The sequence below is a fragment of the Dermacentor albipictus genome, chromosome 1, assembly GCF_038994185.2.
Source record: "Dermacentor albipictus isolate Rhodes 1998 colony chromosome 1, USDA_Dalb.pri_finalv2, whole genome shotgun sequence".
Lineage (NCBI taxonomy): Eukaryota > Metazoa > Arthropoda > Arachnida > Ixodida > Ixodidae > Dermacentor > Dermacentor albipictus.
Genome location: NC_091821.1, coordinates 351,112,814 through 351,129,323, shown reverse-complemented (window position 1 = coordinate 351,129,323; position 16,510 = coordinate 351,112,814). Strand labels below are relative to the sequence as shown.

The window sequence follows — 16,510 nt, the reverse complement described above, 5'->3', positions numbered from 1 at the left end:
AGTATGCGTTCGGTTAGTCTGGGTGCGAGACTAGCGTGTTCTGGTCTATAAAAAGAAATTTAACGAAGAAGAAGACACATGTACTGTGTGTGGTAAATATGTAGAAACAATGGAACACCTCATACTAAAATGTGATGGTATCAATCCCGATGTCGATGCGGCCACAGTCACCCTTCCTGAGGCCCTAGGGTTCAGAGATAATGATAGTCATGTAAATAAATGTGCGGTGGAAATTAGCAAAAGGCGATTGGAGGATTGGTGGCTCAAAAGCAGAGAGGTGACATAAGGTTAAAAGGGTAGGAAGACGTATTTAAAGAAAATCGAGAAATTCAATAACACGCTTCACAGATAAAAATAAAAGGCGAAATAAAAATCTGAGCATGGTGGCAACTGCCATCGCCCCGTTTCAAAGGGGACGCTCCTACCATCCATCCATCCATCCAAGGCGAGTCGTCGCAGCCATAGAGTTTCTCACTACATTACCTAGAGGGAAATCTGGCGCTGCTGCGCTGTGGTATGCATGGGAATGCCGGTATATTGTGGATTCGGATTGCCATCGTTCTCGTAGAGACAGGACGCCTTGAAGACGCGCTTGGCAAGTACCGTTCCGTCTGTCACAATGATTCATTTTCTACTAGAACAGCACGTGAAAAGCTGGTTTAGCTTTATTATTACGCGAAAACATGTTTTGTTTAACTATGAGAACTTGTTATTGTGTGTACGACTACATGTTAAATAAGAAGTATCAGTGGGCCGCTAAAGTTGGAGGACAGACGATAAGGTTCGCGCTCGCTTTGAAACAGTTGGTCGTCTGTTCTTGCTTTTCTTCGCTTGGTCATGCATTGTGGTTGAGTAAAAATGTAATATGCATGAATGGAAACATTTTATGAAGATTTTACTTTGAGAATGCGTTATTCGCGTAGCCATATCCACGTTTTAGACGAAGCCTCTTACAACACCAGCCAACACGAGCCTCGCAGACACATATACCGTCATTCCCATGACGGCACGGTGCCCCCTTAAGAAACTCCCATAGACGGTGGCGCCAGATTACCCTCTAGGTGTTATAGTGAGAAACTCTATGGTCGCAGCGGACCGGGAAAGTTTGGAAGGTCGCTTCTCAGAAGATCGCCAACACCGCAGGTCGATCGAAACAACTGCAGCGGGCCGTGAAAGGCTTGCAGTTCAGTACCCCTGCAGGCCGATCGTAACACCATGCAGTTATCGCAAGAACCGTTATCACGCGAATAAAAATGGCCCTGGTGAGGGAGGCGTTATGTCCACTCGTACGATATGTGGCACACTGTTCTCTCTCACACACACACACACACACACACACACACACACACACAAACAAACAAACAAACAGCAACAACAATAATAATAAAGATAATAAAGAAGAATGAGACGAGGAAGAACGAAAAAAGGAAACAGTGAAGCTAGCAAAGCATACTGAGAGAGGGGGAGAGAGAGAGAGCAGAACAGAAACTGCAAAACTTGCATAAAAAAAGAAACGGTCATCTAAATATGTTATGCCTATACAGGTCATTGTGTCTTTATATTGTCTGAAATTACCTTTATTGTTATTTGTTATATTTGTTGATTTGTATAATTGGCGTACGCGTATAATTGTAGACTTGTTGGAGCGTAAATACTCGACAACTTTAGCGAAACATCTGAACTAAGACAGCAACACTGAGTAGCGCGTGCGTGCGGTTCTGTATTTCTGCTTAATCTGTTCACTGCGGTTTTCTGCTACGGCTTTCAGAGGCTTGAATCTAGTGTTGACAAGCGCACGCTTTCTTTAGCGTGAGCTAAGAATATCAGCCATGCGAAATCTACAGCTTCGACGGACATTAACTAAAAAACTTTCATTGGTAGACACCAACTGCCGCATTTGCTCCGACGCTGATTCCGGAATCGTTTACATCGTCAGTGGAAACTGCATCGTTTCTCTTGGGAGCGATTTAGAGGTATTGAAGTTGGCGTTAGTCTCTGCTAGTCTCTGCATGCTTGACGGTACAACCAATCTGTTGAGCAACTCGGAAGTGATCACCTGAATTATGCTTTAGGAGACCAAAACCCTGGTTGGCGAGCTGGGCAATGACGGCGGCGTCATTTCAAGCTTCGTTTTCTTGTCGGAGTTCCAGTCACTTTGCGTCGGAAAAAAATCTGGTGACATACTGATGTACGACGTCAAAAGTGGCACTGTGAGTAATAGCGCCTCTTTGGCTTCATTAGCTGCGTGAAGCTACCAATGTAAAAACGGACTGAGAAGGTTTCACTGGTTGTCACTGCAAGCTATGGAACCGAAAGCAAATGTGGTTGCGAATGTGTGGTAGTGATCGCGCGATTTATCCGAAATTATGTGCATTTTATCCGCGTTGCTGCTTTACGTGTGTATCCTGTTTTCCTTTACACTTATGCTAAAAGCTGGAGTTGTTCGAAGTCGATTAACAAGCAGTGCGACTTATTGTCACTTCTGAAGTATGTGACCTTCATTGCCCTCCAATCTGTCTGTTTATAGGCTCAATCAGTTGGCAATGTTACGGGTGGCATTTTGGCCATGCAATGGAGTCCAGATTATGAACTCGTCGTTATTGTTTCGGGTACGTACACTTTTTCTCATGCCTCTATCAATTGCCTGATCTGTTCTACATGGTTTGCATGTAATGTGGATGCTTCAAGTATGACTACATATAGTGGATAAGGTTCACAGTACGATGGAGTCAGAGTCAGAAGTGGTTTTATTTAGGCATAAGATGAATTACAACAACGCACATAAAGTGATCAGTTGCCAAACTAGGGAAGCTTAAGTCTGGAGCCAACATTTAGACAAAAAGACCCCATCCTAAGACTAGACCCTTTGATGAAACATTGGCTGCTGGCTAAGGATTACTTTGTTCAGTTGCTGTTTATAACTGATAACAAAAGCTGACAAGGTCTAGCTACAATGCCAGTCGCAGCAGGATAATGCGAAGTATTACTGGCTGTCATTTCCAGATAACCGGTTAATGATGTTCGTCACTTCATACTATCAGCTAGTGTTTGCAACCTTATGAAAAGCAGCTGTTACTTCCTATTTATGTTATCGTCAACTCACTTTGGTAGAACTCACTCTCCTGGTTTTCACATCCTCATGTGCTTGTTTGCAAGTTCAGATTCAGAATATATATAGAGGAATCAGAGGAGGATTTTCAACATGATCTACTAAAATTGTAACATCTACTGGCTTTGCTGCTTATTCATGCATAGCAAATCATGGGCTTGGCTGTGATTATACCTCTGATGCATTAAATAACTTTGTAGCTGCAGCACGTTCCTTTAGTTTAAGAGATCTCGCCATAAAAAACAAAAATCAGCTTGTGTTGGGGCATTATATTTAAATAGAAAATGCATAATTGGAATGCGTCGAAGCTGTTCATCACAGGATGTGGAAGTTTGAAAAATACCATAATCTTGCAGATAAACATGGGGGAAAAAGGTTGCATCATATTGTGTGAAGATTTCCTACTGATCACTGCGTGGCTAGCAGTTGACATAAATACTGCACATTTGTATTGACTTAGTGCTTAATGGTAATATATGGTCCTGCAGCTTAAATTTTACACATCATATATTCATGCAGGGTCAGTTTGAGTGTCTCTGCTATGATTCACATTACAACGTCCTTTTCCATTGCACCTTAGGTGAACAGAAGCTGTTGTTGATGACAAAAGACTTTGACGTTATCTCAGAAAAAGAGCTTCATCCTGATGAATTTGGCCAATGTAAGTATTTAGCTTTTGCTTATATATTTGGCAATTCTGCTTTCTGCATTTATTTTTCTTTAATGCTGATTTGTTACCTGAAAACTTCAGCAACTAAGATATCTTACTGTGAGCCCATAGAACCAACTGTACTGCTTGTTTTGGAAATATTAATTCATAGTCAACCTTTTAAGACAAGATATATAAATACCCAAAAGAAAATGTGGTTTTCCTACTAAATGGGTAAGATACACTAAGAATGAGCATGATCTATGAAAAGAAAAAAATTATTTTGCAGAACCTTTTTGGCAATAGAGGGGGCATCACTAGCCAGAAAACAGGAAGTGTGCTTTGCCCTACGCCATCCATGGCATTGTTTGAAACTTGTACAGAGAGCTATTGTCATAGGTTAACTATAGGTCTACATTACAGTTGCTTATGCATTATGATTTTTATGCCGCTGCAGCCTGAGATCTTGCATCTGTCTGTCTCTCTGACTGTACTTTCAATAGAAAGCCAGTTGCATGCCAAGCTTCTTTTCTGCCCTGTGTTCCTGCTCTGTGCTATTATCATTAACTATCAGCCAAAGACATTTAGCCGGAAACTCCATACTCAGTACCGAAACTTTGCAAGAAAAAACAAAAATTCTGGTATATTGCTAGTATGCAACTCATCCATGAAGGGTTAACTTGGAGACACCTTTTAAAAGAAGAGTAACTTTTTTGTCCTTTAATTTCTAGAGGAGCAGTTCAAGGTGTTTGCTCACAACAATATGAGTTGGCCTTGAAGAACATGTTTATTGTTCTTTTCTGCATTGTATGTATTTGATAGATAATTGCATGTGTTTGAGCACACTTTGATTCATTGTCAGGACATAGTAAATAAGTTTTGTTTTATCCCTTTCGGGCACTAAATTATGATGGGATGCTGATAAATCTGTAAAAGTTACATAATTGTAAGGAAGTAAAGGCGGTTGGATGATGCTTCATGCTTATTTAAGAAATCCTCATAATTTTAGAGTAAATGAATATAGATTTAATTTGCAGTCATTCATGTTGTATTTCTTTTTTCTTTATAAAAGTAACTGCAAGACTGGTTCAAAGTGTATGAACAAGTAGATGTTGGCTGCAAGCGCTACAAGAAAGGAAAGATCATTCTTTCACCATTGCTAATAATATAATGTGGCACATTGAGCATTCCACGAAACATGGTTTTGCCTTCACAAAAGCGGTTTTATGTAGCCAGCCTGCTGAATTGAAATGAAGCTGCATTGGGTAAGCAGGGGGCTTAGTTTACCTGCAACTGAATATCGGAAGTTCTTTCTTGCCACCACTAGGTAGAACTGGCAAAAATAAGTTGCTTGCACAAATGTACACAATGCATTTGAGGGGTTAGTCTCCCTCACACACTCAATATACTGAGCACTTGAATGTGAGCATAAAAGCTAGATCTGCTTTTCAAACACTGGACCTTGCTATGTTGCACACCTTCTGCTTAGCATCCCCCTTTTTCCTGCTCTCTGTTGTACTTTTTTTGTGTGTTTGCCCCCACCATATATGCTCATGCTGTTACAGTTTTCTTGGGACAACGCAAGTGAATCCTGCTGCACTGATATTCTTGTTAACGTTTCGGAAACGCACTCAATGTGCGACTGTTTAAAATTGGAGAACGCACCTGTAACTGAAATGGCTTGCATTTGTTTCGCTACACTGTTGCTCATTCTTCATTTCCTATAGGGTTGCCACTCTAGCTGAAGAAGTAAGGACTGCCATCTAGAAGCACCATGTATCATGCTGTCACATTTTATCTGTGAAGTCAAGTGTCTGACTTCTGTGTGTGACATGCAGTAGAACCACATTGATATGTTTCTTGGGGGATCTTGAAAAAAAGAGCATGTTATCCACAAAAATTTAGCATCTGATTAATTTCTTAATTTTATCTGATGAATTTTATCTTAATCTGATGATCTTAATTTTACTAATCCAACAAGCTACCAAAGATATGCTAAATAAACCTCACTACCACTTCTTGGCAGTTAGATTGAACATTAAACACGTTCTTGTGAGCAATCATATCTGTGAATCACATTAAATGAAGCCTGCGAATTTCAGCTAGCCATTGGACCTTTTCGATTAATCGCAGTCCTTTTCCATCTCTGCACAGCTGTGAATATCGAAGTAACAGCACGACATGTTAAAGGCTATGACAGCATCTGCAAACGAGGATGTGGGGCAACCACTTTTGCCTTCAGGCACCTCCTCTTCACTTTCATCATCCGCCACCTACCTTTCCCTGTATTTCCCACTTCCCCATTCCCCAGTGAGGAGTAGCAGGCTAGAGACACGCTCTCCAGGCCGACCTCTCCTCCTTTCTCTTCATTAAAATCTACTCCTCCTCCTCCTCCACTGTCATGAGCCCTGTTGAGATCAGTGATGACATTTTGACAATTGGCGATTCTGATGTTGCAATGCCATCATTGCAGGACATGCGCTCACATATTATTGTTGATATGGGCTTCTATTTGTCCCATAGTATCTTCAAGATTCTGTGCCTCTCTTGCAGTGTAGTAGGCATAGTTGATGCCTTGTACATCCTTGGCATGCTGTGTTAACCCTTTACTGCACCTTGTTGCATTTACGCAACATTCTGATGAACGGCGTTAAAAACCGAAGCAAAGTCAGTTTGGAGCTTCCTGTACACGTTGTTGCATATCCGCAACGTTGGTCTGTAAAATGCGGCGCCTTGTGCTGCAATCTGTGCTAATTCTTTGCATCTTCTACCAAAACAAACGTGGCGGAGGCTGCGCGCACCCACGAGCAGTAATATAGGTAAGTTTTACAAATTGTAAATGTATTTCCCCATAACACAAAGCGCAAAAAAAAATTTTACGCTATGCTGCACATCCTTCTGACTCTGTAGGTTGAAAAAAACATTGTAATTTCGGAATAGTTTGTTCCTGGCCACAGAACGTTGCTATGTTGCACAAATGCAACAACGTGTCCATGGTTTATTTTCTTCGGAATAGTGAAATGGCTCCGAAACGCTCGTATGGCCCAGCAATTTCTCCTGATAGTGAAGGCAGCGACTATTCAATTAGTCACGACAGCCACGAGTGTAAGTCTGTTTCGATTCAATATGTGGACAAGATGTTCTCTGGTCAAATTTCCTTTTTTCTTTTCAAAAGTACGCTGTGCCTCCGCACGTTGCCGTGTCATGCCGTCACAGGCACAGCTTTACGTCTGTGCTTCGATGTTCTACATTTTGGCAATAACCCGAAAACACTGCATTGTTTCCTGGCTGGACGGGAATCTGCATGACGTACTGCACGAAGTGTGGGAACCACCTGTGCTGCACAAGCATGTACAAGTGCTTCTTTTTGTTCCGCACTAAATCATAGGTGCACCAATGATTGTCTCGTGTAAATAAGCATCTGAGTATGAATCACACTAAATCTATCTTTTACTTTCAACTTCTTCTTTATTTGCACATTGTTGCAAATATGCAACATACCCTTTTTCTGCAAATCGAAACCACAGACATTCGCTAAAGTAAGTTTCCATGGGAGTACAGGTACCACTATGCTTCCCTACAACTCCATGAATAATATTTTGAGGAAACAAAAAATTGTGCAGTAAAGGGTTAAAAGGTGGCACACTGCGCTGCCAACATGTGACGCCACATCAGAGGTGCACTGTCACAGTTTTTTAATCTAACAACTGGGAAGGAAAATGCAACAACCGGAAGCTAATAAACCTGGCTGTATGTGAACTAAATAAATAAGACCAGTTTATTGGAATGTAAGAGCCAGAAAAATGTGACTAACAGGAACATATCAATGAGGTTCCACTGTATACATACTTTTTGTGCCACTTCCACCAAGATCAAACAATTTCTTTGTTTTAAAATCTTGCTATGTACTTCTTTCTTCATACCTTTATTGATATTTTACAGGTGTTCCCATCACTGCTGGGTGGGGCTCCAAAGAAACCCAATTTCACGGGTCTGAAGGGAAACAGGCAGCCAAGGTTGAAGCGAAGGTAGCGTCCCACAAACACACTACATTGAACATAATCTTTCTGAGCCTGAAATGCATGGCTAGCTGTGAAGAATTATGTCACAACCTTCAACCTTACTTGCTCACCTGTTGATTGCTAGATTCTTTCTTGTCTTACGTCTGTGGCTGCTTGTAGCAGCTGATGATGAGTTGCATAATCAAATAACGATAAGCTGTGTTCTTTATGTTTTGCAACCTGCAGCCCCTCAAGCCTGCCTTCTGGTGGGATGACAAGTGTCCTCGTGTTTCATGGCGTGGTGATGGCCAATACTTTGCCACTTCTTGCATTGACCCTACTGGCGGTAGGTATTGCTGTCACATGGAGCCTCCTAAAATTCCTCAGTTGATTCAAAATTTTAGCGCCGTTACATTATTGCTTTTCTTTCTTTCTTTCTTTCTTTCTTTCTTTCTTCCTTTCTTTCTTTCTTTCTTTCTTTCTTTCTTTCTTTCTTTCTTTCACAACATATAAATAGCGTCCTTTGCTTTTTGGGTAACATACGATTATGCCCGATTTTTGCACCCAGAACTATATTTACGAAAACCAGGTTAAACTCGATTTCTCCTCAATTTCTCCCTGATGTTTGACCTTTTTTAATTTTTTAAATAATAATATAAATGCAGGTGTTACAGAAGGTTGGCAATGTTCATTATTTTTGTAAACAACTGGATAAGACACATCAAAATATTGAAATACAAATATAGTATGTGCCTTGTTCTCACTTAACACTCAAGCAGTGACCAGCATATATAAATATAAAATATATTCAGCGCCTACTGAAGTTGATTAAATGAAAGTTTGTTACTTTTTTATTAGTTGTGAACACAGCAGTGGCTCATTGCATAGCACTTCTTGCTGTCACATACACGTAAATGGTGATAATGTGGTAGGAAACAAATTAACGCAGCACTGACGTTGTTCTGCATTGTAAATGGTAGCTGCGACATTGAGAAGATGTCTATCCAACAACATTACGTTCAAAGAAGAGTCAATTCAAGCGCTCGTCCTTGTGTTGCTCCTCTTCTTTGTCCCTGTTTGTTTGAGCACAAAAAGATTTTAAAAAATCAATTCATTAATTTTGCTACACAAGCATATATTGGGAACCTGTAAAACAGGACAGCAAGAGGTGAGGATGAAAAACCCGACACGTTTCTGCTCCCCCTACGATGGATGCAGAAATGTTCCCAATGCATATGATAATGTGTGTCTACCAGGGCTTGCAAAATAAAGAAAAGCACCTCTGCGAGCACTACGTTTTGTAGTTTTTAAGGCGAAAACCTTAGATGACTCATGGGACGAAAAATCCCATGTCCCGCATTATGGCACCAAAATTCACAGGGAGTCGAACTTGCGACCTTTGGTGGCAGTCGAACCTACTACCTGTGGATTTATTTAAGTCAAAGGCACAGTTAATTAATATAGAGATAATTAAGGCACTCGTAACTACAACCTTTGGTGGGGGGTCGACCTCACTTGGAGATATGGGCAAACCAGCCATATCTCCAAGTTGGATTCCAATTGACATCATGAAGGTTGAGAATCGAATGCACTACACTTGGTGTTAATTAAGGCACAGTTAATTAACATATAGTTAATTAAGGCACATTTACCTATGACCTTTGGTGGGCAAGAACAAGTTATAGGAAGTAACAACACATTATATTGAGGATGTCAAGTAATTTTATGAGCAAACAGGCTTTCGCCTTCATCCTCTTCATCTTATGCTAAAATTAATCTGAACTTTCCTTTCTTTGTTAAAAAAGTGCAAAGAACTAAGTAAAGAAGGGATCACCAAACCCATCTTTATTTGTTGTTTTTGCTAATGTGGTTTCTTTTTAGTCTAATAATACTGCCTGACAAGGGGGATTTGTAAAGTTGAGTTTGTCGCATGGTTTGCAAGCAGCTCTATTTGCCATTACATGTTCATTTGAGCGGCTTCGCTTGTTTAAATAGAATGTTTGTTTCCAAAAGGAGACCATGGCTTTTGTTAATACATTGTAAACATTACAAAAAAATTCCTAATTTTGGGCTGCCAAACAACAAAACCCCTAATTTCTCCTCGATTTTCTTGCCGTACAACAAGAACCTCGATTCTTCCCGGCTTTCCTCCTTAAAGATAACGCCTGATTTTTACCCCCTGAATTAAAAAATATATATATATATATAAAACCCTGAAACAAAGGACCGTACATATATAACTAACACGATTTTTTGTATTGTTGTATGAATCACCTGCTTTTACTTTGTTCTAAGTCCTGTGTAAAACATACCGAAAAGTGTGCCTTCTCTTTTTTTTTTCTTCTTTTTTTTTTACCTGGTTTTGGGGTCGCTTTTGCACAAGAATATTGTATGTTTGCTCCAAGATGCGAAAATTAGTACCAGGCATGTGGTAATAACTTTGCAAATAACATCTAAATAACATTGTGCAGGCTGCTGGTTTGGCAACCAGTGGTGGCAAGTTTTCTTTCTTCCTTTGTGTTTTGTCTACCTTCATTACCCTTTAGCTTATCATTTCTGCAATTCAATTAAAACAACAAATAATTTCCTCTATAATTTTCTTGGCTTCATTATCTGTTGCCTTCCTACAGTTGTGACTAATAAAAATCAGGTCCTTCAGCTACCCTTCTCGTTCCTTGCAGGAAATCGTAAGCTGAGGCTATGGAGCCGAGATGGCATTTTGCAGTACACAGGCGAGGATTTGATTGGCCTAGAACAAGCCCTTGGTTGGAAGTAAGTGTCTGAAGCGTTGTGATGGATACCTTTTCTCCTAATTCTTGGCTCGCAATTGATATTCAGTGTTTCTTTCCTTAAATTTTCTTTGCTTCTGTTTTCTCAATGCTGGAGGAACAAATAAGGGAAATCAGTGGTGGTGTGGGTGCAGCACGTGCATTGACTTTTGTTATGTCCTAAAGTAAACATGTAGAGGGGCAACGAGACATTGATTTGATAAATATTCTCAATATTTTCTATACAGAAGACAAATACTATTGGAATTTTTTAAAGATATAGTAAGCTCTACATTAAAAAATTGTTGAACTAACCCCATTAAACAAATGTGTGTATGTTAACAACTTTGGCTTTTGTGTATTACTTACCATAAAAAGATATTTCTGTTAAAAGGAACAGTGGTTAAATAAGGTATGTCTCAAGTTGAAGCCAACGTTTTGACAAGAGAACTTGTCTTCGTCAGGGTTTTGATGAAGACTTGTTGAAGCGTTGGCTTCGGTCTGAGCCATTCCTTGTTCGATCGCTGTTACCACTCAGCCTCCATTTTTCTGTGTATGTCTGTCTTGTTTGAATTTTAGGTAAATGAGGCATTCGTCTCATAGATCCTTGCATTGGCTTGGCCACAAAATATCCGATGGTTTTCCTCTATTGGTAGCAAGTTGTTCTAGATGACCGTGTAGAGCTTGTTAATTGTCAAAGCAACAGCTGTTACACGTTCCACTGGTTTCTGTAACTGTTTCATTCTTTCCTTAGGCCATCAGGCAGTGTGATAGCCTCAAGCCAGCGACTACCAAACAAGCACATGATTGTCTTCTTTGAAAAGAATGGTTTAAATCATGGAGGCTTCCAGCTGCCCTTTGCCTCTAATGAATTTAGGGTATAGTATTTTTCTTGTTGTTTTTTTCTTTCTGGTTTATTGACTGCAGTCTGCACTTCATTCTTTTTAAGGTGAAGGAAGTAACCTGGAGTCCAGACTCTACCATTCTGGCTGTGGTTGGGTCAATGTTTTCATCTGATGAATCATCATTGGCTCCCAAAGACCTGGGTAATTGCACTTTGTAGTGTTCCACGAAAAAAAGAATGGGGGAACAGTTTTTGTCGATTTGCTTATATATATAACTTTCTCTAATTATTCTCTAAACATGCAAATGTAGAAAATGTAAAATCTTATGGATTTGATGTTACCTAAACCTGTTTACTTCTGCACGCATATTTTGTTGTTATATAGCATTCGATAAGCATTTGGAATTGAACTTCCTGAATGCAAATTTTTATGTAATATGGTTATAGTCACTAGTCAGCAGTAGCCAGTATTTAGCAAGCCGTACGTAAGGCTTTACATCAACTTATGTGCCAAAAAAGTATGAATGTAAAATTATTAACGCAGAAAGTTGGGCTAGTTTGTGTTGATGCATTTGCTGTGACATAGTTACTAGCACTAGCAAGACTAATGGAAAAGAAAAAAGGTGGGACAGGACAAAGCACTGTCCTGTCCTATCCTTTTTTTTCCTGTTAGTCTTGCTGGAGTATGCGCCATATATCCAGAGTCCCTGACCACCATCTCGCTCACTTGCCTGAGAAAAGACCCAAGGCAGCGTTCTCCAGATCGATTGCGGCTAACCGGCACTCTTTGTCTTTGAGGCACTCACCCGCAACAAGAACGCCATCCCCTATGTGGTGCTTGAAGAAGCCTCCTGTGTACCTTGCTGTTCCAGGAATAGTGAAGAAAGCTAGCCTGCCCACCGCGGCTCTCAAGCAGACCACATTGGAACTTCTACATTTTTCATATGCTAACCGAATTCATGTTTACACGGATGGTTCCGTGTCCGAAAATTCTACGGGCGCCGTTGTTCTACCATCTCAATCGGTCGTCATCAAGTTCAAAACTTCTCACGTAACGACATCTACAGGTTCTGAACTGGCCGCTCTTCGCGCTGCTGTCGAATACATTGAAAAAGAACCGCCCAACAAATGGGCAATATTTTGTGACTCGAAAGCAGCCCTCCAGAGCTTGCGAAGCTTACGACGTGGCAATTATGAACAGCTGGTGTCACAAATCAACGAAACCTGCCATTGCGCATCTGAACGAGGACATGACATCATATTTCAGTGGCTGCCGGGACACTGTGGCATCGTTGGTAATCACCTCGCCGATGACGCTGCCCGACGTGCCCAGGCTGGCTCACCGACAGTCCTTATACCTTTATCCAGAGTCGACGCTGCAAGAGAGCTTCGCAGTCTTGCTCGTGCAATCACGTTAGGTTGCTGGCATACACCACAGAACTCTAAGTGTCGTTTACACAGTCTCGACCCATCACTAAAACTTACATTACCAGCGAACCTTCCACGACGTGACGCAACACTGCTGTGTCGGCTGTGGGTAGGAGTAGCATTCACCAACTCCTACAGCTACCGCATTGGAATGGCGGATTCACCAATGTGCGCTAAGTGCAAGTGTGAAGAGACCATCAGCCACCTTCTGTGCCACTGTTCTCGCTTCGATAATCAACGTGAGACTCTCCAGTGTGCATTAAATAGACTGGATGACAGGCCATTCACGGAAGCGAAGATCTTGGGAGCCTGGCCTCACAGCTCATTGGCCCAAAAAGCAGTTAGAGCGCTTTTTCGCTACCTGAAGGCGACGGACTTGAGTGCGCGACTATAGACAACCTACACTTAAGTTATCTCTCTTTCTCTTTCACTCCCCATTCCCCTCCCCACGCGTAGGGTAGCAAACTGGACTCAGTCTAGTTAACCTCCCTGCCTTTCCGTCTTCCCTTCTCTCTCTCTCTCTAGTCTTGCTAGCGCTAGTAACTATGTCACAGTAAAATTATTTTACATAGATAACGGGGGTTACAATTACTTAAAGTGCTACCCATAATTCTTCTGAGATGCTGTCAGGCTTACCGTACAGTGGTGACAGACTCATTATTTTATTAACCCTATTGCTGACCACAATTGCAACCAGCAGCATTGAAATTGGTTATTTTGCTGATCCTGTATTACCTTACTGATCCTTTACTAGAAAAGTTCTTTTTCTGGATAGACTGCCTCTTTCTGTCCTACATAACATCTGTCACACTATTGTTTTCTGTCCAGTGCTGTTGTACAGTATGAAGAACTACCATTGGTATCTGAAGCAGACACTACAGTTTGGCACAAGGGAACAGGAAAGGCTTGCCGACCTTCACTGGGATGAAGGCAGCGTACTCACTCTACATGTGCTGTCTGTTGACGGGCAGTACTGGCATTACGATTGGTCTTGTGCTGTGCACAGGAGCCACTGTGAGACAGAGGAGAGCACTGCCAATGTGGCTGTCATCGATGGAGGTAATGAGATGACTGTGCAACCTTTATTCTGCCTAGATACTTAGTGGTTATGATGTGTTCTGCTGCTAAGCAGAAGGTCATGGGTTCAATTGCCAGCCATGTCAGCTGCATACAAATAAGGCAGAATGCAAAGGTGTTCGTGCACTTAGGTGTACGCCAATGAACCCCACATGGTTTCAGTTAATCTGGAACTCTCCACCGTGGCTTCCCTGGCAAGCTTCTGAGCAGACTCTGGGGGTAAATGTTCTGGTCTTGTAAACCATCGTTCTCGCCGATAGACAGTTTAGTCTTTTTTACAAACTGGTGCGCTAGCTCAATGATGGCACTGACAATGAGTCATTAGTAGGTATGTGAACAGCTGGTATTGCACTTTTTGAAGTAACCATTGTTTCAGTTCAAATGCACTCTGCGTTGCCATGAAGCCAAATATGCTAACAAATGTTTGTGCATAATCCACACCATCATTGTTTAATTAAAGTTTCCTTTTTCCTCTCAGTACAGCTAACACACACGAAGTACACCCGTGAGCACAATAATATGGACCAGGGATTGCATTATAAAACTGATTCTCTCCTCTGTCTGTGAATGCAACTTGATATTAAAGACTGCAGTCCAAACTTGCCATTACGAATTTTCTAATGCACTCATCAGTTTCCGTTTATGAGTGTTAATTACGAAGAAAGTCTGTTTTTTTGGTGACCTAGTGGTCCATATACGTTTGCTCACCGGTGTACATATACCATGTTTACTCGAATCTAACACGCACCTTTTTTTTTCAGATAAAATGGGTCCAAAAATTGCATGCGTATTAGAATCGAGTATGACCCTAAATCTGCATTACCATACCGCCTTCAGCATTTGAAAAATGGCTGCCTCGTACGCGCTTCTGGCCTAGCTGCTGTAGCTTCCTCCATGTGCATACCTCCATGTTGTACGTGTAACGAGGCGCTGGTGTAACCAAGTCTACCGCCTGTCTTCCCGTTTTCTGCGTTTATTCAGTCAGCATGGAAATGCCGACTGCGAAGACACGCTGAGTCCACCATGATGCCGCATTTAAAAGGAAAGTTATCGTGTACGCGAAGACGGACAGAAATCGGGCCACATCACAGGTGTTTGGAGTTCCTGAAACTTGCCTGCGGCAAACTGGGGCAAACAGAAGAATATTTTCACCAGCAAAGCAACTAGGAAGGGTTTCAGTGGACTGAAGCAGGTCCACTTCTCCGAAATAGAAGAGTCACCGCAATGCTTTGTTGCACTGCGGATGGGCACAAGCGGCCCCCGTATCCTATCTTCAGACGAAAGACGCTTCCAAAAGGAATCGTGTTTCCGAGTGGCGTGATTGTTTGCGCAAATGAAAAAGGTTGGATGACCACGGACTTGGTTGCAGATTGGATAGACAAAATTTGGCAGAAGAGACCCAGCGCCAGTTTGGGTCTGTGTGGGATGCTTGTGCTCGACACGTCCAGGTGCCACCTTGACCAGTGCATCAAGGACAAGCTGGCTGCATGCCACACCGACCTTGTTGTGATACCCCGTGGCGTGACATCGCAGCTCCAGTCGCTCAATGTTTGTTTGAACAAGCCAGTGAAAGATAGAATTCAAGCACTCTACAACGAATGGCTTGTCAGTTTCTGCCACGAATTCACGCCCGCCAATCAAATGAAGCATGCTTTGGTGCAGGACTTTGCTGGATGGGTGAAAGATGCACGGTGCGCAATCCCATCTACCATTGTCAACAAGGCCTTTAAAAGGTGCGGGATTTTGAATGCTATGGACGGCACTGAGGATGAAATGCTTTGGTCTGTTGATAGCGATAAGGAGTTGTCTGATAGCGACGATGAGTAAGATCTATTGCCCCACGCAACTCGTACCGGCGCAGTGAAAATCTTGGCGGCAGGGTATGCCATTTACATTTGTGTTTTTAGTCATTACAACTTTAGTGTCTTGGGAATAAATCTGTTTTTTCCAAATGAGAGAAAATGGTATTTCTGTATGAAAGCATGAGATGCGCGGTATGGTACTCTTTTTTTTTTTTGTCGTGGGAAAACGAATGCACGTTACAATTGAGGTGTTGGCTGATTTTTTTGTTTGTTTTTTTTTGGTCACAGAAAACGGATGCGCGTTACAATCAAGGGTGCGTTAGAATCGAGTAAATATGGTAATCAATAGGAGGTAGCATGTTTTCACTGGTTTTTGCTTTGTTTTGCTGTTCATGCAGATACTGTGTTGGTGACACTCTTCAAGGTGGCTGTTGTTCCGCCACCAATGTGTAGCTACAGAGTCAAGACGGCTGCATCCGTCAACGAGGTGGCATTTGGAGTTGGGCTGCACGAGAATGATTTTGTCATTGCACTTCAGAATGAAAGCAGCCTTGTGTTCGTGCTCAGCAACTCGGGTATGGATGCTTATCTTTGCCAATTTCTTTATAAGTGCATATTATTGTCTGTTGATTCGCTTCAAGTAACCTGTAATGTTTTTCAAAATGAATTGCTGGGAAGGTGCAGTGATCTGTAAACTTAGGAAAAAGCTGGCAAAATTTTGTACGCTGATAAATATTGATTTTTTAGAAGGTAAAACCTACGTTAGCCACTGTATGTTCCATAGATATTTTTGTGTGTGTGCATCTGTATATCCATGCACAAGTACGAACAT

The 16,510-nt window shown here is 41.6% G+C and overlaps 1 protein-coding gene across 1 annotated transcript in view; it reads left to right on the top strand.

Annotated features, from left to right (window-relative positions):
• The first annotated feature begins 1,695 nt into the window (after positions 1 to 1,695).
• Elp1 (elongator complex protein 1) overlaps positions 1,696 to 16,510 on the top strand; it is a 51,269-nt gene continuing 36,454 nt past the window's right edge. The window contains exons 1-11 of the mRNA XM_065441642.2: positions 1,696 to 1,973; positions 2,073 to 2,210; positions 2,528 to 2,609; positions 3,690 to 3,770; positions 7,701 to 7,786; positions 8,006 to 8,105; positions 10,441 to 10,531; positions 11,282 to 11,405; positions 11,477 to 11,573; positions 13,628 to 13,858; positions 16,077 to 16,253. Coding sequence (XP_065297714.2) covers positions 1,830 to 1,973; positions 2,073 to 2,210; positions 2,528 to 2,609; positions 3,690 to 3,770; positions 7,701 to 7,786; positions 8,006 to 8,105; positions 10,441 to 10,531; positions 11,282 to 11,405; positions 11,477 to 11,573; positions 13,628 to 13,858; positions 16,077 to 16,253 — 1,351 coding nt within the window. The 5' untranslated portion in view covers positions 1,696 to 1,829. The remainder of the gene's footprint in view (positions 1,974 to 2,072; positions 2,211 to 2,527; positions 2,610 to 3,689; positions 3,771 to 7,700; positions 7,787 to 8,005; positions 8,106 to 10,440; positions 10,532 to 11,281; positions 11,406 to 11,476; positions 11,574 to 13,627; positions 13,859 to 16,076; positions 16,254 to 16,510) is intronic.